Consider the following 17,648-nt stretch of genomic DNA (forward strand, 5'->3'; position numbering starts at 1 on the left):
TTTGCCTAAGTATGTCCTAGGTGCGCCAGAAAAATGCTGATTTTTATCAAGGAAGCTCCTGGCTTCGCATTGATTCCGGCATGGCATAATGTTAAATACGCATACACATCAGTGGCTTCTCCAGGGAACAGATTCGCCAAATTAGCCATGTTTCATCAAACGCCATTTCCGTGGCTAGCCACAGCAAGTGAAAGTATCACGACCAAGTGATATTTCCTTACAAAATGAAAGAAGTAAGTCTTTCTCTTCCAATGGCAGCATTTGTTGCCAATAATGAAATGTGCGTTTTTCAAGGGAAAACTGAAAATTTGGCAAAACCATTTATCTGCACTGTGAGCTGTAACAGCTTCTGAATACTTGTGTCTTTTCTGATTGAACTGTTGATATTAACAAATATGACTTTAAAATCTAAATGTGTCACATTTGGAGCTCTGCAGTACTCAAGGAGCTGATAATTTCTCAATGATCAATGCAGGGGGTTACAAAAATTTTCACAGGAAAAGTCAATCAACATGCTATATAACCCAATAGATTGTTTCATGTCATAAAGTACAAAAACGTCTTCAATGCGGTTTCAGACTCCACATGTCAACTACGTTTTGAGACTGCTACTTACTCAGTTTTGACACAGTATCAGAAAAGCAAGTCCACAACTTCATGGAGGGTCTATGAAAGTGCTCCTCCCTTTTCAACAGTTTTACCACTGTAAGGCTAACTTTATGCTATGTTTTAACCAAATATAAGAACCCAGCTGGCCGGGAAGGTAGCTCAGTGGTAGAATGCTTGCCTAGTGTACATGAAGCCCTGGATTCATAAGCAGAAAAGTCAGAAGTGGCACTGTGGCTAAAGTGGTGGAGCGCTAGCCTTGAGCACAGAGGTGCTTTGGGACAGTGCCCAGGCCCTGAGTTCAAGCCCCAGGACCGGCAAACTCTCCACCCCACACACAAAAAAAGAACCCAGTTGCCTTTCAGATATCAAAGACGTTTAGCCAAACTGAAAATAAGCCACTGTTCTGTTTTTTCAAATAGTAATTTTCTATGACAGCTATTATTTATGTAACAGACAATAAGGTTTCAGAAATTATTATTAAATCAATTAATAGGCAGACATTAAATGTCTTATTTTAACCCAGTAAACACTGATAAAATAAAAATAAACCTGAACTTGAACACTCTCTCTCTCTCTTTTTAGGATAACAATTTAAAATTTTAAAGCCAAAATTAAATCTAAATAGCTTCCTTCAATTACACAGCCTTCACAAGAGTTCTTCACTACTTCAGTTGGGCCTAGCTGATTTCTAGAAGTACAAAAAGCTCTTAAGACCAAAAGCTTTGAGAAGTGCTCATGGGTGGGGTAGGGGCTGACGGGGGCCAGGACTGGCCAGCACATCTCCCCAGCCCAGGGGCTACGGGAGCCCCGCTCCTGAGGCTGCAGGATTCCAGTCAAGGCACAGAAAGGCTCAGCGTAGAAAGGTTTCCGAGTTTTTTCCTAGATGGGAGGTGACTAAAAATGAGTATAAGAAGAATAAATACAGTGAAAACTAAAGAATTATTATTGTGAAAAACTGGCTCTCAGCTGTCAAGGGCGCTGGCCATTATGCATTTGCATCTAAGTGCTTCCTGTTAGTCCAACGGCGCTAAACACTCTGCTTTCCTCTTCTCTGAATGTGGCTTAAGATCGTGTGCTTTAGAGCAGAGAGGATCCGGCGGGTGTTGGGCAAGGCTGAGGGCCTTCTTGGCCTGCTCCATGGCCCAGCGAGGTTGGGCGGGCCCAGGAAGAGGGGGAGACCTTGATTCTCCGACCTCACATTAGCCGGCCTTTCAGGAGGCGTTGGTGCGATGAGTCCTGTAAAGCAGGCTGTGAGTGACAGAGCTTGGCCGGGAGTCAGTGCACACGGCCTCTTCCACGGGCTCGATTACCTGCAGTTTTCTGTATTTCTAGAACAAGCCCCACGGTGTGGAGACCACAAAGCTGAACTTTAGGTGCACGGGAACCTTGAGTCATCTGTGAGGTCATATGAGTATTTTTCAAATACAATCTTTCTTCAAGAGATGACCCTCACATGTGGCTCTTGAGTATTTGTATTTTTCCCCTCACATCAGTGGAGAACGCTGATGATTTTAGTAGCATTTTCAAATATTCTCTGGATACACTTGAACCTCTTTTATAACCAAAGAGAGACAATACATAAAGAACAGGTATGTTTCTGTTGCTCTTCTAAGTTTATCTTTAGAAATTATGCCCTCATAATCCCTACAAAACACACCAGTATTCATAAGAAACAACTCCTGAAGCAGGAGAGAAGAGGCGAAGTTTACAGTCTGCCGTTGGGGCCAATCTGTCTTCCTCGCTTACTGAAGATTTTCCAGCTGAACCTTGAAATTCTGGCATTCTCACCCACTAATTGAGCTTCAAGAGGGCTGTCTCAGTGTACCAGCTGCTTCGTTTCAGGGGGTTTCTGGTTTAAAAACATCAAGCAAATCCTCAAACAGAATGTCTAGGGAAGCTGGTCGAGCGCAGACGGTTCCCTGGGTAACTACAAACGACTTCATTTATGAGGTTAGCATTAAGTTGCTGTCTCCATTTTTGCAATTACTGTAATTAGGTATAGTCACATGGAGGCAGTTCTATTGCACCTATGATCTACGAGCCACGTTTAAAATGAACGGAAATGTTTCTGAGGCGTGCTATTGTTCAGGAGGACTTGATGCCTGAGCAGTACTTCGGAGGAGAGCCACCCACTCCGTCTGGACTAGTCCAACGGCATTCCCAAAGGGGGCCTTCGTGTCTTCCCGTCATCGCCAGCCTTCCTGTCCGTCCGTGTGGAGGACCATGCATAACTTCTTGCTCAGTGGTTTACGTCCTCCTGAGAGTCATTTTATAACCTGCTCCTCTGGTCTCAGAACCAGCCTGCCGCCTGCGACCCTTCTAGGAAAACTGTCTGCCGCTGCCACCACAGTTACCGTAACTCATAGTTAACTTACCTGGGTTCCCAGGGCACTGGCCACAAGGAAGGATTATTGAGTCTCAGGATGCAAGTTGCATTTTTCGGTTGCAGGATTCTAGAAAGATGCTGCTTTTCTTCTCCAAATTTAGATTGCAAGTCAAGTGGTCCTCAACCAGTGAAGTTCGTGTTTCCTATCAAAGGTAGCTGCCGGCCCTGACAAAGCAAATCCTTATAGCTTTTAAAGATCCCACCTCTGTAATATTTTACATTTCTGTGAGAGCTCTTAAATCTGGGTCAGTCTGAAAGAAACAGTCTCCCACTTACACTGAGAACAGAGGGTAGACAAAACTGCACTGTACTTAGGCTAAACTTAATCCATAGTGCTCGTGTTCCAAAATATAGATAATTATGTGCATCTAAATTATGTACACTTAAAATTCTAGGTGATTAAAAAGCCAGCCTGCAGTATGGTGTAATGCTCACAGCACATGAACAGGTGGCATTTCTAAGTGACCTCTGCTTTTTTCTTCCCTTACGTAGGCTGAATAATGACCTCAAATATGTGCTATATCCCAATTTCTAGGACGTATTTATTGCACATGACCTTGCAGCAGTGCTGCAAACACTACCAGGAAGGAGGGCCGCTGTAGATTACGGCTCTCTGAGTCACAGGGCCGCTGTAGATTATGGTTCTCTGAGTCACAGGGCTGCTGTAGATTACGGCTCTGAGTCACAGGGCAGTGGGAGTCAAAGAAGGCTGTGTGAAGGCGGAGGCAGAGGTCAGAGTGAGATTATGGCAGGGGTCTTCTAGAAGTCGGAAAAGGCAAGAAATGGGCTTAGAAGGGCACAGAAGGCAGGCCATCTGGCTCTCTCGTTTTGGATTGTGGCCTCCAGAACTCATAAGACAATGTATGGCAGTTTGCAGCAGCAGCAATTAGGAAATTCATCTACTCCAACTGGGAGAAGTGCGGCGTGAGGACACTGACTCTTAGGAATAAAGAAGGAAACTCTGAGCGGGCTGCTGACATAGCTGGAGGTCTGTCTCCATCGGGCCCAGAGCTTAGACCGAGCCAGAATCAACCTTAAGCAGAGAAAGCACCTACTGTGGACTGGCTGTGGACCACTACGCAGGAATCACACACAGAGCCTCCGGGTCCTTACACAGCCGCAACTCTTCCTCTGGACATCAAGAGCTAAGAGCTATCTCTACTGCATCTCAGCATCAGGACTGAGCGGAACAGAGGCTGCGGAAGACAGGCACAGTGCACAGTGAGTAACACTCACAACACACTCAGAACCCATCCACCCTTGTCCTTCTTAAGAGTCTCCTGACTACGTGCCAAGTCCCGCCTCACCCAGGGCCCATGTTCCTCAGGAACAAGCCGCCATTTCCAAGGTGGGCTGTGTTGACTTCAATCAGCCAGCACCTTCTGTTTTCCAGGTCGCCACAGGCATTGGTTCATGGGTCCTGTGACCCAGTTCTCCAGTCAAAGGGTTCTTGCTTGGCATACAGAGCAGGAGAAACTGTCCTGCTTTCCCCTGAGGCATTGCAAGGCGCAGTCGTAAGACCCAGAACTTCCCATCCTACTACAACACGCAGCAAAGCTAGAGTGAAGTAAGGCTGTCAGGCCTGCGGCGCCATCTGGCCACGTGGTGGGTGGGAGGGTCTGGCATCTTGTCTTCGTGCTGGGGGAAGAGCCCCCCCCATCACCTGCCTCCCAGGTAATGGGCGTGCCCAGACCCCTGGAGGCAGGGCGGGCACGTCCGATAGGCTACTGAATCTGTCAGTCCAGTGACTGGACTGGGAATTTCCTGCGGATCTGCCCCTGTGCGCACCTATTCAAGCTGGACCAGCCTAGCCGCGTGGCAGACCACGCCAGGTGTGTCTCCGCGATTGTGTCCTGTGTCCTGGCTCCTGGCTCGTCTCCAGTCATCATGGCGTCCTAATTCAGCTCTCCACTGGAGCTGAACTGGCTTGTTGGTATTGTTTGTGTTGTTTCTTTCCTCGTTAGCATGTTTCCTAGCTGTGTCCTGTGTATTTGCGTGCCGCAGGCCTTTGTAACAACGGGCGGCCTGCAGCCTGCTAACTGTATAATAAAGACTCCAATACTCTATATTTCAAACTGTGGCTTCTGGGATGATTTCACCCCACAACAAGAGGTAGAACAAAACATCTGTAGAGAGAGGGGGAGAGAAAGTGAGAGGTGGGGGAGGGAGAGGAGAAAGAGGGAAGGGGAGAGGGAGGGGGAGAGGAAGAGGAAGAGGGAGGGAGAGGGAGGGAGAGGGAGGGAGAGGGAGGGAGAGAGAGGGAGAGAGGCAGAGAGGGAGAGAGGGAGAGGGAGGGAGGACAAGCAAGCAGAGCTGCCGGATGAGCCCATCCCATGCTGTTCGACCTCTAAACCTATAGGAATGCATCTACGAGGCTCCGTGTGATCTCAGAAGTGGAACTTCCAGGTACCGGAACACTAAGCTGAACACTGTTTCACGGAGTTTGTATGTTCTTAGGAGTTACTATTATTCTCCCTTTATTTACAGGGAACCTGAACCACACAGAGGTTAAGGAAGTTCTTAGCATCGCCTTTAGCATCGGCAGAGCTAGGATTCAGGACAATGCTGCAGAATCTAATTTCTTCCACTGTATCACTTCAGAGATGCTCGCCTACATAAAACCCACAAGTAGTTGCCTCTATTAATGCTTTAAATTTATATGGTGCATTCCGTCTAGACACTTCCTTAATAAAATTCTGGAAGAGATTCAGAAAAACAAAATCCTGAGAACCACAAAGCTTTAGTTCCTTTTATTTTGATTTTTTGACACGCAGCTAGTCAGGCTACTCACTCACCAGAGCCCCAATTTCTTTACCAATAAAATAAAATTACCCTATAAAGTTTCCCTTGATGAAAATTAAAATAAGCATGACATAGTAGCAAGAGCAGGAGGAGAGGAAGAAGGGACTTTGCTCGTAGGTTCTTACAGCAGTGCGTCTGTTTCTGTAAGTTTCTACAAAGTCAAGTTGAGCTTCATAGTCCAAGGTTATATACCTGAACCCTGAACTCCAATGTATTAATGCATCAAAGAAGCCCGTGGCTTCACTAGTGTTACTGGACCAGTGTCAAGCGCGCTGCTACCTCCACGTTCTACTGCCTCCTCTCAACATTACGCAGCTTGCTCTTCCGAAGAGCAAAACCCGACATGGGAGACACGAATGCTGGGGGCTTCAGGGCTCCTGACCGAGGGGTGAACGGCCCGATCACGGCATCAGCGCACACCAGTAATCACGCGGAGACGAGCAAGGGCCTGGGTGGCCCCGGGGTCAGCTGTGGTGGCCGCTGGAGGCTTCTTGACTCAGGGGTCACACCATGCGGGGACACACTCTGACCCTGCTGGGAAGATCTACGGGGAAGGCCTCACACCCTCGGGGCCAGTGCCCCGGAGCGCCCGAGGCCAAACGCATCTCCCCGCCAAATTGCTGCTACTTATTAGCAAAGGAGGTCAGGGAGAAAGTTAAGTAGATTGACTCCAACGAGACCTGGGAGAATCCTCGTGCTAATTTCTCTATTTCCCGCCCCCTCTGGGTCTGGCTCTGCGATTGGGACCACTGTCTCTCCTCAGGGGGTACTAGAAGGTCAAAGGCGCCTGAAATGAAAAAAAGCCCAAAGACCCCTGGAGCTGCTCCCCAGGACGGGAGGGAGCAGGCTCCTGAGCGTGTCCCAGCCAGGAAGCAGCCCCAGCCGGGGCGCACAGGCACCGAGCAGAGCACACTTGGGATTCACTTTCTGGACCTGACTACTCCTTTACTCCTACACAGGCTCCTCGCGCTGTAGAACAGAGCCAAGGTTCAAACTCCTGGCCGGCATCCACACTGCGCGCTTCCTCATTGGCAGCCAACGTGCCAGACTCTGTCAGGCTGCTGGACCTGGCATTCGACCCTCATGCGCTGTCAGGCTGCTAGACCTGGCATTCGACCCTCACACGCTGTCAGACTGCGCCAACCTAATAGGTCACCCTCACAGCCATCATGCAAGAATAGGGGACAGCATTTCATCAATGATGGTGACCCTTCATAGCCTAATTCTTTGTTTGGGCAAAGAAACACTAATCTTTTCTTGTTGTTTATGTTGGTCATGGGCCTTGAACTCTGGGCCTGGGCGCTGTCCCTCAGCTCTTCAGCTCAAAGCTGGTGCTCTACCACTTGAGCCACAGCACCACTTCTGGTTTTCTGAGTGGTTTATTGGAGCTAAGAGTCTCACAGACTTTCCTGCCCAGGCTGGCTTTGAACAGAGATCTTCAGAGTAGCTAGGATGACAGGCGTGAGCCACCGGTGCCCGGCTAACACTGAAACTTGGTGAACAGGGTTCTTGTGAACAGGTGGTTGGGGGGCTCACGGGGTGAGCTGCATAGAAGCAGAGGCCAGGATATGAAGTCTTCTGTTTCCAGCAGCCTGTGGGCTCCCGGAAACGACCCAAGTCCTGCTGGCCATGTGTCAGGGCAGACTGCAGAAGCAGGTGCTTCAGCCCAGGCCGGTTCCCAGGCCGGCTGGACGCCCGCTCACCCCCAGCCACCAGAGAAACTTTGCTCCCGTGTCCACAGCCAGATGCTGCCCGTCCGGCTCCCTGGCTCCCTGGGGTCTCCTCCATCACAGTGAGATAACTGGCCTGTTGCTTCGGAAATCAGTCAACCAGCCTCATAATCACCGTCTCCAAACATCGAGATTAATGACTGATGATGATGATGGGGAACACAGAGAGGCAGAGGACTTTTGCTCATGTGTTAGGACAGAGACTTTCAAAATGAAGGTGGAATCACAGCGGACGTGGGGCCCTACGACCTCAGTGTTTACTCTCCTGGAGAAATCATCAGAGGCGTTCGGTCTGGTTTCTGTGTTTATCTAACCAGGATGGTGGATACTCAGACTGTATCCGTGCTGCCTCTCCGGCCCACCCCCTGCCCTGGACACAGGCAGCCCCGAAGGGTTACGGGTGGCAGATAGGAAAATGGCTCAGATCTCAGCCCATTTCTGACTTGCTGCATGAACTTTCCCAATTATCTTGCTTCTCTAGTTCAGTCACCCTGACCTGGCGGTGACGGTACTGGCGGCTAGCTGTGCGGATGGAAGGCGTCTAGCAGAATGCCTGGCATACGGCAAGCCTCAACAACAGCAACGGTTTCTGTCTCCCGAGTACCATCGAACTCTAAGCAGAGTCCACCAAAAGGCAGGCCCTGCGTTTCCGGAACAGACTGCAAGGTGCGTGCTACACGCCAGTGACGGGAGCCAGACTCAGAGCCGAGACCGCGACTGTCATTCCAGAGCCGGCACGCCTCTCACCTGGTGCTCGGACTGATGGCCTTCTGTCCGCCAGGCGGCGCCGTCGAGGGAAAGGAGAGGAGCACGCACAGAAGATCTGTGTGCGACCTGTTCGGAACTAGGTGTACATAAGGCTTGATCTCCGCTGCCCCGGTCTCCATGCCTGCACAGGAAACTGACCGGGCTCCAGAATCCACCGGATTTGCTTAACCTCGGCCTCCTTCTTACGTTTCCAACCATCACCTTGCCTGCGCCGAGAATCCACTTTTTGTTGCTGCGGTCTGTATTAATTTTCTACTGATATCATGACAAGTTACCATGCATTTAGGAACTTGAAAAAATGCAGTTTTCTTATAGTTCTGTAAACCAGAAGTCTGACCCACGCCTGGACAAGAGTCAAGAAGTGGCGGAATAGAGTCTTCTCAGAAGCTCTCAGAGGGAATCCTCTCCGTCCCTGACCTTCCTACTTTCTAGAGGCAGCCCACTTTCCTTGGCTCAGAGCCCCTCTTCCACAGCCCCTCCCCTCCTTCCATTTCCTCCCTCCTCCTTCCCCAAACAAAGGCTCCATTCTCCTAGATGCCCCCTTTCCATGGTAACTGATGGATTGGCCAGGAAATGCCATGCATTGCCCCAGTGTTTTAAAACTCCCACTGACAAATGGAGAGGATGCGTTCCCTCCAGAGACAGTCTGACAAAGACAAAAGGTCAGTGCAATGGATAATAAGATGTATGAGCCCCCAAAGTGGTGTTTTCAGATGAACTTATCATGTGTTGACAATCTATTGCTCTAGTTTGCACTTTGTGTTCCAAGATGATTAGGAACACAGGAGAAGATAAGAAGTAGCTGTATTAAACTTGGGAAATCCCTTCTTTCTATAAATGATACATTTGCTAAGTCTAGCAAGGAGAAGATCGATTATGTTTAACAGTCAGACAATCTTCCTCTTGAAATGCTAATAGTTTAGCCAACTTCCCTGTAGGAAAAAATATGATCTTGTTTCAACTTGGATCAAATAGTAGGCATTATCCACAAGGTAAAGATAGAAATAAGGTCTCTGTATTGAAAATTAGCAAGGAACAGTCCTCTACAGTGCTGAGCTACCAGTATGAGAATTCAAAACCCCAAACACCCATGTTTTATAAGCCCCTTTTACTATCATTTTATTTCTTCAGCAGGTCAGTTTTCTGTATTAACAAACCCCAAATAAAAGAGATAGAAAATGACAACAGGTAAAAGAAGGCAACGAGGGAAAATGCAGGACTTCCAGGTAGACAGACACCAAGCCATTGAAACCACAGAGTTCAGGAGCCTGAAGGCCAGCTCCTTCAGCTGGAGGAAGCGGGCAGCTCTCCAGCAGCAGCAGCAGCAGCGGGGATAACGCCGCGCACAGCTCCTGTGCCGCTCTGGTGCACTGACACGCACTGGCTGGTGTGTGGTAGAGAGCCAGGTGCCTCCATTGAGGCTGGAAGGGGCAGGTGCGGGGGCTCGCGGCTTACCGGGGTGTCGCTCCTCCTCCTCTGCCCGCTTCATCTTCTCAGGCCTGGGCGGGCCTTTGATTTTGTACACCAAGGCACGCAGTCTTCCTGGCCAGGAGCTGTCCTCCTCCTCCTCCTCCTCCTCCTCCAAGGGAACACCTAGCAAGCCGCAGGACAGAGAGAAGACCCGGATACCACACAAAACCCCAAGCAGAAGAACGAGCATACGAATGCGCCTTCTGGAGCTTCCTAAGGAGATGGTATGATGCCGGTTTTGTGTTTTTTGTTGTCCGTTGTGGGGTTTGAACTCAGGTCCTGGGCGCTGTCCCTGAGCTTTTCAGCTCCAGGCAAGCGCTCTACCACTTGAGCCATAGCACCACTTCCAGTTTTCTGGTGGTTCATTGGAGATAAGAGTCTCACAGACTTTCCTGCCAGGGCTGGTTTTGAACTGTGATCCTCAGATCTCAGCCTCCTGAGTAGCTAGGATTACAGGTGTGAGCCATCAGTGCCCAGCAGGAAAGGTTTTTAAATAGAAATTTCCTGTGTATCAGACATATTTACCTTAGGGCTTTAACTTTTCCTAACATACTTGAAAAGGACTCTCAAGTCTTCAGAAAGAAATACTTTTCTTTTCTCAAACAGACATTTAAAAAAAAACCAACCCCCAAACAGCAGAGCCACGGATAATGGTTAGAAGAAATCCACAATGTCAGCACCTTAACAGAGTGATTTTGGAGTACTATATACCCCAGCAGAAGAAGCACCACAGCATTCAAGTTTGTCTTTTTTTCATATCCGACTCTACCCTCTCATGTACCAGCATCACGATGCTGTGAGATTGTATTCAGGTGGGATTGCTCGCTTAGAATCCTTACAGGAAAATATTACTAACCCTCCCATGTACATGGATACTGAAAAGCAGAGCATCCTCCATCCTGGGAGCAGAGCCCCCGCTGCAGGAAAGCGGAGTGAGTGAATATGAGAATCATTTCCCTTCTCTCTGTGGAGACCCCTGCTCTTGCTCCGTCTCCTCACAAGGCCTCTTCCAGGCAGAAGGATCCTCAGTCACCTACATCCCACCAGGCCCACTTTCTGTGTGATTTTGGTGTGGAGGGCCTTGCCCATGGCCCGTGGCCGCCCGTGGCCCGTGGCCGCTCATGGCCCGTGCCCACCCGCAGCTCACCACAGTGCAGGAGCAGGTCCCCGTGGACGTGGCCCCTGCCCGCCCGCGGCCCCTGCCCAGCCCGCAGCTCACCACAGTGCAGGAGCAGGTCCCCGTGGAAGTCATACAGCTCCTCACGGATGTCCTCTGGGCAGGGGCAATTCTCCCCCAGCTGGAAGTTGAGAAGCATGTTGACCTGTGCGGTAGAAAAGAAGCAACTCAAATGCTTTGAGAAGAGGATGGTGCATTTTTAAGAGCTTAAAATCTTATGGGTGAGAAAGATAAAAATCTTAGTTTACCTCTAGAAGAAATAAAGGATGAAAAAAAGAAAGAAATGACTCTTTAGTTCTCTATGTCAGTGAGGAAATTCAGATCCTTCTTAGACATTTGATAGGTTCCTTCTTTATCTTAAAGCAAAATATATGTTTAACACAGAGAAAAATAGACCTACTTTATTTAGGGCTTCCTGAGAATAAATAGATTTCTAAAAAAATTCGTTTTATCATGAAAGAGACTTTTAAAATTGTGATTTTTTTTTTTAGTCCATTGCAGAGCTTGAACTCAGGGCCTGGGCTTGAATTCAAGACCTGGTGCTGTCCCTGAGCCTCTCTGTGCTCAAAGCTAGTGCTCTACCACTTGAGCCACAGCGCCACTTCTGACTTTGGAGCAGTTAATTAGAGATAAGAGTGTGTGTGTGGGGGGTGGGGAATGGGAAGGGATGGGAAGGGGAAACAAAGGAGGAGGCGACAATAAGAAATAAGAAATGTACTCATTATCTTGCCCATGGAATTGTAAGCCCTCTGTATGGTATTTTCACAACAATAAAAAAAAGTCTCAAGGTGATTTCCTGCCCTCAGATCTCAGCCTCCTGAGTAGCTAGGGTGACAGGTGTGAGCCACTGGCACCTGGCTTTGTGATACAATTTTACAAGGCAATCATTCTCAGATGGCACGGGTAACTCATGTCTGTCACCTTAGCTACTCAGAAAGCTGAGTTTCCAGCCCAGGCAAGAAAGTGAGACTCTTATCTTCAATTAACTACCAACCCCCCCCCCAAAAAAAAAACCCCACCAAAAACAAAAACAAAAAAAGAAAGCCAGAAATGGAGTTGTAGCTCAAAGTGGTAGAGTGCTAGCCTTGAGCACAAAAGCTCAGGGACAGCACCAGGTCTTGAATTCAAGTCCAGGACCAGCACACACACCAAAGGACAATCTTTCTCAAGTGTATAGTTCAGTGGCATGAAGTACATTGTCATTTCATGCAATCATTTCTACTGTGCATCTGGAAATCTTTCCTTACGCCTCCCTGGATCTCTGTTCCCATTAAATAATGAACTATTTCCCCACCCTACTCCTTTGCAATCACTGTTCATAGCTACTATTTTCTTTACAAATTTTGCTTAGTTTTTTGTAGTGAGGGAGGAAAAGTGGCTGGTATATAACAGTAGCTTTCAGGTTTTTTTCCCTCTGATTCTAAAAGTAATTTGTCAAATGTACAAAATGAAGAAAATATCTAAAGAAGGTTTACTGTGACCCTACTACACAAAGGTAACTACTGTGGTCATCCAATCCCCTCCAGACTCTGCGTCCACACAGGGCCACGCGACTATCCAGAACCTTCCAGACTTGCGCGCCACACAAGCTGGGCTCATACTTCCTTAATTTCCATTTGATTTATCCTGAACATTTTATTTTCCCACTAACAGACAGGGCTTGAGCTTGGGGCCTCTGCTATTCACTTGTCTTGCTTGCTTAGTTGGTGCTCTATTACTAAGTCATTTGTCCAGCCTCTAGCATTTTGCTGGTTAATTGGAAATAGAGTCTCTCAGATTTTTCTGCCTGGGCTGCTTTGAACTGCCATCTTCCAGTTCTTAGCCTCTAATAGCCAGGCTTAGAAATGTAAGCCACTGGTACCCTGCTTTTAACCTTATTTTGAGTGGATGCATTGATTTCATTCCTCAAATGGACAAAAATGTGTGCAATTATATTTAGGGTGTTTCTTACATCCACATAAACAAAGCAGCTTTGCAATTCCTTTTCTCTGTCTTTTTTGGTGGTGGAATTAGAACTTGGGGCTTTGTCTTTACTAGGCAAGCGTGGTACTTGAGTTTTGCCCTCAATCCTTTCTCTACTAGTTATTTTCACTAATGCAGATAAAACAGGATCAGGTCTTGTGTTTTGTGTCTACACTAGTCTCTCATTGTGACCACCCACCTACACCTTCTGAGTAGCTGGGATGGAAGACAGAGACACCATATCTATCTAGCTCTTTTTTTGGGGGGTCAGTATGCAAACTTGAACTCAGGGCCTTGAGATCTTTCTCAGCTTTCTTGCTCACAGGAGGTGGCATGCTACTACCACCCGACCCAGGCTTCTAGTCTGACATCTTGCTAGTTAATTGTAGTTGGTATCGCACAAACTTTTCTATCTGGACTGGCTTTGAACTTCAATCTTCCAAGCCTCAGTCTTCTGAGGTCTGAGCTACTGGCACTCAGCTTATGTATGACTTGTCTGCTGAGATGGGGGGGGGTGTCTCACAAACTTCTTTTTTCTTTTATGATTCTCTAGCTTTCATTCCAAGTAGCTAGGTGAGACACTGTGCCTGGTCCCAGATATGAATCCTGTTCACACACCCCATCATTTTTCTAGGATGATCTCAGAGAAGCAAAATGAGTGGAGGAGCAACAGGTTTGAACTTTAAAGTGGCTTTTCATAGGAACTGCCAAATTGCTCTCCAAATACTCACTACAATTAGCATCAGCACCAAATTTATACAAGTACGTGTATTACTCTGCCATCTCCATTACAGTAATGAGAGTCAACACATTTAAACATTTTCCAATTTAATGGGTGAAAAATGTCATATCCCTGTTGCTTTAATTTGCATTTAATTGTTGAGGCTGAACTTTGTTTTTCCAAACATAAAGCCCAATTTGATTTCACATTTTGTAGATCTTCTGTTTATGTTCTTCTTTCGTTTTCTTCATACCAGGTAATTATCCTTTTAAAAATGACTTGGCAAGTGTTTTGCAGTCTTCTAGATTTTAACTCTTTGTAATGTAAATTCCAGATTTCTCCATCATTTTTATGGAGCTTTAAATCTGGTTCACAGGGTCTGTTTTTGTGTTTGACATGTAGGTTTTACATTCTGTAATCAATGTATCATTCTTTTGGGGAATGACAACTAAGTCATTCCCCTAGCCTCAGATTAGTATTTTAAATAAAGACATACAGAATTACAAACAGAAACAATAGTATGGAAATCTACCTAAACTATGAAAGGATTTGTGAAATCATGATATTGTGTTTCATTAGCTGAGGTGAAAAATCCCACGGCCCTTGCATAACCACGACTCTGGAGAGCAGTGGACACCGACCAGTGCTTCTACAGCTCCCCACCACTAAGGTGAAGAGAAGACACACACAGTTCTGACTGCAGACAAAGCAAGACCCTCATTCACTCTGACGCTTCTATTAACCGTGGAAAGCCACGCTGTGGAGACGGAATTAAGCTGCTATCTTGTGTCCCAGCCAGGTTCCTGAACTTTGGAACATGTTCTGCAGGCCTACAACCTGGGGTCAGGGAACCTCTGGAGGGGCCGCCAAACAAGGAAAACCTTGTGCACATGACTGCTTCAGCCGCCGTAGCCCAGCACCAAGTGAAGCGGGTTTGTCGTCCATCTGCTAAAGATTTCTGTTTTTAAACCATGAGCTTTACTTAAGATTATGTGGAAGACTCTAAAAGCTTCTATTACAAAGCATTTTCTTTTATAAGTAGGCAGAGACATTGCTTATAGTAAAATAATATCCATTAAGCAAGTTGAGAAAGTCATCTTTGTGGTTTCTCTGGGATGTTAAACTATGGTAATTATATCAACAATATACACTAGTAAGTTCCTTATCAAATAAATATAAGATCCGCAGATCCTGTTTCAAAACAAAAAGAAAAACCCTAACTTCTGTGCTGAAAGAGCTCCCCGCTGCTGGATCATCCAGATGGCAGCAAAACGCAAGCGAAGTCTGGGCAGAAGTGGCGTAGCAGTAATCCCAGGTACACCGAGGGTGGTGGCACGATGCTCGTAGTCTATGGTTGGCCAATTCTACCTGGAAAAGTCCTGGGTACGTGGCTCACGTGGTAGAGTGCTTGCCTAGCACCTACAAGCCCTGAGTTCCAACCCTGGTACTGGCAAGGGAATAAAAAGATGGAGAGGTCGACGGAACGGCATTTTCAGCTACAAGCCGGGCACTTTCCCAAAGGCCTTTTACAAGAGAAGGCTGCACCTCATCTCAGTTTTGACTTTCTTTTGCACGTAGTTATAATCCTCAGTATTTTTGTCATCATTCGGAAGACTCTGGATACTGAGATGTAAACGTCTACTTTTTCTTCAAAGGTTCTAATTCCATGCATGCTGTTTGCCCAGTTGCTCAGAGCTGCTAACCTCTGAAGCTGAGCTAAACCTGCCAGGTCCTTTGGTGACAGTCACTGCTGCCCGATGCTGGGAATCGTATGGGCTCTCTGGGGGGAATGGCAGGTGGACAGCTGGGTCTCTCGGCAGACAGTGACTTCCTTCATGTTTATTTTCTGGCTTCTTCGTTAACGTGAATCACGTGTACAGATATGTCCAGCGATGCACAGGTGCGGGGTGTCTCTGGTCAGTTACCCCGTCTCCACCAGCTTCACTGGTTCACACATGCTCATGAAGTGTTTTGACCAAATCCGCCTACCTCCAGCGTCTCCTTTTACCTGTCATCATTTTCTAAGTGTATTTTAATAGTCCACAGGGATTTCACCATGGGAAACTGAATTACCGTAGACACAAAATTGCAATTAGATCATGATCTCTATCCTATACTAATATCAACACCAAGTGGATCAAATATGTTACTGTGAGCCCTGAAACTTTCAAAATACCACAGTGAAGAATAAGGAGAGCCCTGAAACGTACCCCGCATGCAGCAGCTTTCTGAACAGAGCTGCTCCTTCCATTTTATCCCTACGCCAGCAGCATTAGCATCCCCTGAAAGCCTGTGTAAAATACGAAGTTTTGAGCCTCCCCCTAGACCTGCTGAGTTGGAGCCCATCTGGATTAAGTTCTGGAAGGATAAAGAAGCACTGGTGTAATTAACATTGGGGTGAGGCCTGAGTTACAGACTTGTGCACTCGCTTCTCAGAGGACTGTTTAGAACACTGGCAAGGAAGTATAGAGAAGGCCCGAGGGCAGAACAGGGAAAAGGGTAGACCTCGAAGCTTCCCACCCCCCGGGAGCCAGGACCACGAGAACACTACTGGGAGGTGACCCAAAGAGATGCCATGAAAGATGTGTGTCCACTCATCTAGCTGCTGACAGGTCAAAAAACCAAGCATGCAGCAGATGCAAAGTCCAACACTTAGGGCAGGTGGAGTAGTACTGCAGAAAACTCACCTGAGGACCAGCATCATGCTGAGCGAGCTAAAACAACCTTCTCCTGGATCCTCACAAGAACCTTACAGGGTAGGAGGACACACCCAGATGACCTGCCCACACGAGCCAAAGACACTGAGGCACAAGGGGTCCTGTGCCAGAAACCACACAGGAAGATCCGGGCACCCACAATCAGGGTCCGCGGTCTGAAGCCAACTCCACTGCTGTAATCCGTGTGTTATCCACAAAAACAGGACAGGATGGCCCTGGCCCAGGGACACAGGGACCTCCCTACGCACTGCCAGTCTACAAGCAGCCTCTGAATCTGCAAAGCCTTCCAGAGCAGTTCTTTACGGACCGCAAGAGCCTTCTCAGTTTGCATCCATCAGAAGGGCGATACACTCTGCCTTTTATTTAGCATCATTCAAGTGAAGCTTTTAAGAGCCAAGTCTTGTGGCTCAATCTTTCTTTTTTTTGGGGAGGGGGTCTGGTCGTGGGGCCTGAACTCTGGGCCTGGGCGCTGTCCCTCAGCTCTTCAGCTCAAGGCGAGCGCTCTACTGCTTGAGCCACAGCACCACTTCTGGCTTTTTTCTTTTTGCTTATGGGGTACTGAGGAATGGAACCCAGGGCCTCAGGCATGCAAGGCAAGCGCTCTACCACTGAGCCACCTTCCCAGCCCCATGCGGCTCATTCTTAAGCCAATAAAAACATCTATGTTCTAGACAACAGATTAGATAACTGGAATTGTAGTTGTGCCATTAATATAAGATAGTGTTAGTTATAGTGACTGCAATCTAGGCTGCTTATTAAAGATATTAAGATTTAAAGATCTGAAGAAACCCTTTTCTCCACTTAGAAGATCTTTCTCTCGCTCTCTTTTGTATATCTACTTTAAGATCTCTCTTTTCTTTTGAATCTTTAAGAGCTGGGACAGGAGGCTGCGGCTGAGTAGCGGGGATCAATGGCAGCCACCACTCTACAAGATATTACCCCCTCCCACCCCACCCTGATCATTTTCTCACCGGGGTCCTAATCTTCTCAAAGAAGCTATCTGTCTCGGCACGGCCAAGCCCACGTGGGGACAGCAAAGAACTAAGACAGCACATGGGATACCAGACAGTTCACTTAATGAGCTGTCCTCCAGCTTGAGGATGGGGGCTCTGTGAGCCACTGCCGTCGAGCATGCGCAAGACCGCCTCAGCTCTCAGGACCCCTCTGGGCATCGCCCAGAGAGGCAGTCACTTCTGGAAAGGCTGAGCGCAGATCTTAGCGGGGGCGACGGCTGAGCTCCAACAGTAGCCTGGCTTTCAGCTCATTAGTAAAGGAATCCTGGCCGTATGTAGCGTTTGGAAACGGC

The 17,648-nt window shown here is 47.7% G+C and overlaps 1 protein-coding gene across 1 annotated transcript in view; it reads right to left on the reverse strand.

Annotated features, from left to right (window-relative positions):
• Ryr3 (ryanodine receptor 3) overlaps positions 1-17,648 on the reverse strand; it is a 269,526-nt gene that overhangs the window by 119,558 nt on the left and 132,320 nt on the right. Inside the window, 2 exon segments of the mRNA XM_042687574.1 lie at positions 9,751-9,888; positions 10,985-11,087. Coding sequence (XP_042543508.1) covers positions 9,751-9,888; positions 10,985-11,087 — 241 coding nt within the window.

The sequence above is a fragment of the Dipodomys spectabilis genome, unplaced genomic scaffold (genome assembly GCF_019054845.1).
Source record: "Dipodomys spectabilis isolate Male_0828 unplaced genomic scaffold, ASM1905484v1 ptg000108l, whole genome shotgun sequence".
In the NCBI taxonomy this organism is placed as follows: Eukaryota; Metazoa; Chordata; class Mammalia; order Rodentia; family Heteromyidae; genus Dipodomys; species Dipodomys spectabilis.